Source organism: Centruroides sculpturatus, unplaced genomic scaffold (assembly GCF_000671375.1).
Source record: "Centruroides sculpturatus isolate CEXI.00-Female unplaced genomic scaffold, Cexi_2.0 scaffold463, whole genome shotgun sequence".
NCBI classification, from domain to species: domain Eukaryota; kingdom Metazoa; phylum Arthropoda; class Arachnida; order Scorpiones; family Buthidae; genus Centruroides; species Centruroides sculpturatus.
Genome location: NW_019384841.1, coordinates 535,457 through 539,490, shown reverse-complemented (window position 1 = coordinate 539,490; position 4,034 = coordinate 535,457). Strand labels below are relative to the sequence as shown.

The 4,034-nt window shown below is 31.1% G+C and overlaps 1 protein-coding gene across 1 annotated transcript; it reads left to right on the top strand.

The window, feature by feature from the left end:
- Positions 1-2,391: 2,391 nt before the first annotated feature.
- LOC111630306 lies at positions 2,392-4,027 on the top strand. Its single transcript, XM_023374392.1, has one exon. It carries the CDS (start codon positions 2,639-2,641, stop codon positions 3,854-3,856), a length of 1,218 nt encoding a protein of 405 aa, XP_023230160.1. The 5' UTR covers positions 2,392-2,638; the 3' UTR covers positions 3,857-4,027.
- Positions 4,028-4,034: the final 7 nt, after the last annotated feature.

The following is a 4,034-nucleotide window of genomic DNA, read 5'->3' as shown; positions in this document are numbered from 1 at the left end:
ACTCTGGTCCGGCTTAGTACACAGCCATTGCTGTCAACCGAGTGTAACTCACTAAACCCAACATAATAATATAAATAAACTGCAGGTAAATTTCTAAATCCCGCCGGGACAAAAGTACAGTTACGAACTAACGGAACATCAAATTATACGAGTTTGAATTAACGAAAATTTCCTGTAGCATTTGCAAAAAGATTGTATTTCGGATGGTCCAATAAACCATAAACGTTNTTTATCAGTCTTTAATTTTTTTTAGAGTATTTTACTTTACTCCTGCTTCCTTCCGTTCTGTACTAAGATTAGGAGATTTAGTCTTACATGGGCTAGACTAAGAATTTTACTTTTTGTCCATATAATTTTCTACTGCTGTCCTGTATAGCTTCTTGGAAATGGGGAGAATTATTTATGGTCTCGGCCGGCAGTAGTTGTGAAGCGCGAGAGATGATGATCGTCCATTTATGTAAAACCTTTTGACTTTTCCTTTTTGACGTCTTCTCACTATTTTAACCTAAAACAATTAACTGAGCCGTCAATATTTCGCTTAAAATGTTAAATAGAACTATCTGATGCTGTCTACCATACGCGGATGACCGAGCGATTAAGGTGTCAATATACCGCTCTTGGTGACCCTGAATCGAACCTGGACGGATCGAAACACCCCAGGGGTTAGTTCGTCCAGATAGGTCGGTCTCTGTCCCTCACCATTCAATTTTGAGCCTGGCCAAACACATAATAAGCGTGCTAAAAAAAAGGCCCTCTTAGTGCCTACAAGGCGGAGAGAGTTAAAAGAATTAACCATAATATTGCACGAAAGGAGCACAAAGTTAAAACAAAATATCTCAAGTGTGAGCATTATATGCCTATTTATTAAATGAATTAAGGGTTTAAATGAAAAAAGAAGAGAGTAGATATTTTTATATATATAGAAAGTTTATTCATGTCATGCTTTCTCTCTTTTAGCAATTATATATGCTAAGGTTTATATTGATGTATACACAATAGTTTGTGCTTAAGATATTAATTTCGGTACTAATCTGTTAATGGACGTAGAAGCCTTAACAGATTCAATTTAAATGTTCATTCTAACTATGAACGTTGAAATTTGGCATACAGTATTGTTAAATTTCTTCTCGACTTACCGACATTTCTGTCCTTTCGACAGAAATAAAGCATTGAAATGAACACCGAAGAAAAGAAAAGATTAATTAGAAATCAAGATAGAAAAATAAAATTATATAATTTAAAAAATTTTTAGAAAATTAAGTTTCCTTTAATCTTTTAATTCAGTAATTATAGATTAAAAAGCTTAGAAATTTTCATGTTATTTCATTACATAAAATCAAATTTACATTATGTATACATCAAACACCGTGCATTTAAAGTTTCATGAACAATAAATATCGTAATTCAATTACTATATTTGAAAGTAAATGTTACATATATGACCTAGTTTCGCGGCGCTACAATCGACAGATAACGTAATGATTTCCAGTTACATGGAGAGTTTGGTCTGTATTTTATTCTATGGTATGTATAACGTCACCGTTTCGGATAATCGAATTTCTACCTATATAAATTATTCATTTACATTAGATTTCAATGTAGAAAATAAAAATTTTTAATAACAAATTTATTTTAAATATTATAAGCGAAATCTGTATATATATATATATATGTATGTATGAAGATTATTCAGACAAAATCGATGTTTAAATCGTTATTCCAATATTTAGATCAATATTCTAATTGTACCAACAACAGCTTTACGTCAATAAGTTTACCGTTATTTTCTTTTAGTATGTCGTCGATATTAAAGTGAAAAAGTCAACAATGCTGGCAAAAATCTATTTATTTATAAATAGAAGATTTTGCCACCGTTCTTTAGCTATTTGTAAATCTTATAATATAATCTAGATGGGTTAATAATAATAATCATAAGCACAGAGTCTAAACGGTTAGGAGTTAAATGTTGAAATTTGGTACACAGTTATGGTACACACTCTATGTGACAGGGGATGAAAACCAGGACGAATCAGTGGTATTGCCTGGGGTAAAAGAGAGGAGATAGGAAAGTATGAAGAGGTGAAGGGGAAAAGTGAAAGAGGAAAGGAAAGGGGATGAGATGGGAGTCTAATGAGCTCCTGCACCGGGTATTTTATTAACAGAATAAATAAGACAAATGCAACAATTGTAGGTAAACGAAACAGAAAAGACCCGGTTACATCTCGCTATTTGCGAGTGAGTGTGACAAATGCATAAAGTGAACTTAACCGATTATAATAATAAACAACGCTTTTTGCCCGCGACTGTAAATTAGACAGAATAGTCTAAAAATAGTCTAAATAGTCTAAATAGTCTAAAAAAACAAGTCACAAAGCTTATAAACAATTTTTCAAAACTTAATTACATAGATAATAACACTACTAAATATATTAAATGTTTTGGCAATAGAATCCCGAAAATAAGCTTTAGAGTAAAAACACACAAAAATCCTATTACTTATCGTCCCTTAATAGATATTCGAAAATATTTACTATACAACCTTGAAATAGCGATAAAAAAAGAGTTAAATAAATTACCCGTCTCTGAGTATAGCATCACAAACACTGACCAATTCTTACACAACTTGAAAGCTATTGTTATGAAAGAAAACTACAGAATGGCATCACTAGATGTTAACAATATGTATCCCTCAATAAACTTAGAATTAATTTTAACTTCACTGTCCTATGTGAAGAGCCCAGATTGGATTAACCAATTAGTTAAATTAGTATTAAATAATAACTTTTTTGAATTTCAAGGTAAATATTACCGCCAATCGGAAGGTATTCCAATGGGATCCTGCATAGGACCTAGATTGGCTGAGTTGTGTATGATCACAATCGATAAAGAAATCAACAAAACCCAGGGCATAATAAGTTACCAAAGATATGTAGATGACTGTTTCATCATCTATGATAAAAGCATACTAGATATTGACTCTTTTGTTTGTGGGATTAATTTAATAAATAAAAATGTCCAATTTCAATGTGAAAAAGAAGTAGATAATAGACTGAATTACTTAGATCTTACTGTTGTTAGATTAAATGGCAAATTATTATTTAAAAAATATGTTAAAGACTGTGCTACCGATAAAGTTATTGACTTCAAATCTAATATACCTTTATATATAAAAAAGAACACTTTTCAAATGTATATCAACAAAATTAAAGAAAGAACGACCTTGCACACTGATCAAGAAATGGAAATACAAAATATAATAAGAATGTTTAATCTAAATAATTACCCTAGAACATTATTGATTAAGTGGTTGGAAGCAAGTAAAGGCAAAAGGAAAAATATATCGTTAAATAGACAACCAATAGATGTTAAGACTGTGTACCTAAAAATAGAATATGTTTTTGGTGTTTTTGAAAAATTAAAAAATGAATTAAAAAGATTAGATATTATTTTAGTACCAAACCACAAAAGCACCATAGCAAATTTGCTAAACAGTAAACATGGTAACATTGAACATAATGTTTTAGAAAAAGATAATGTAGTTTACTCATTAGATTGCAGTTGTTCACATAAAAAAAGATATGTAGGGGAAACTGGTAGAAAATTAAAGACAAGAATTAAAGAACATATATATGCCATCAAAAATAATTTAATATCATCATCAGTGGCACAACATTGCAACACTGAAGGTTGTGAAATTTTAAAAGATAGCATCAAGTGTATTATGACAGAAAACAATCAACTTAAAAGAAGACTACAGGAACACCTAGAAATTCTGAAGATACAGGAAGACATCAGAATTAATAACAACATGGGACTGAAGCTACATGAGGGGTGGATTGACATTGTTTTCACTTAACCTTGAAACAGATGCTGAACAGATGTGGGGAGTTTAGGCACATCACCTTGTAAAATGCAGATGGACAGTGCAGTTGACTTCACAAAGGCTTATAGATTAGTTGTATTTTGTTTTGTGTTAAAATTTGGAGACCAATTGGTTTAATAAGAGTAAGTTCATTGTTGGATTCCTCTCCCCT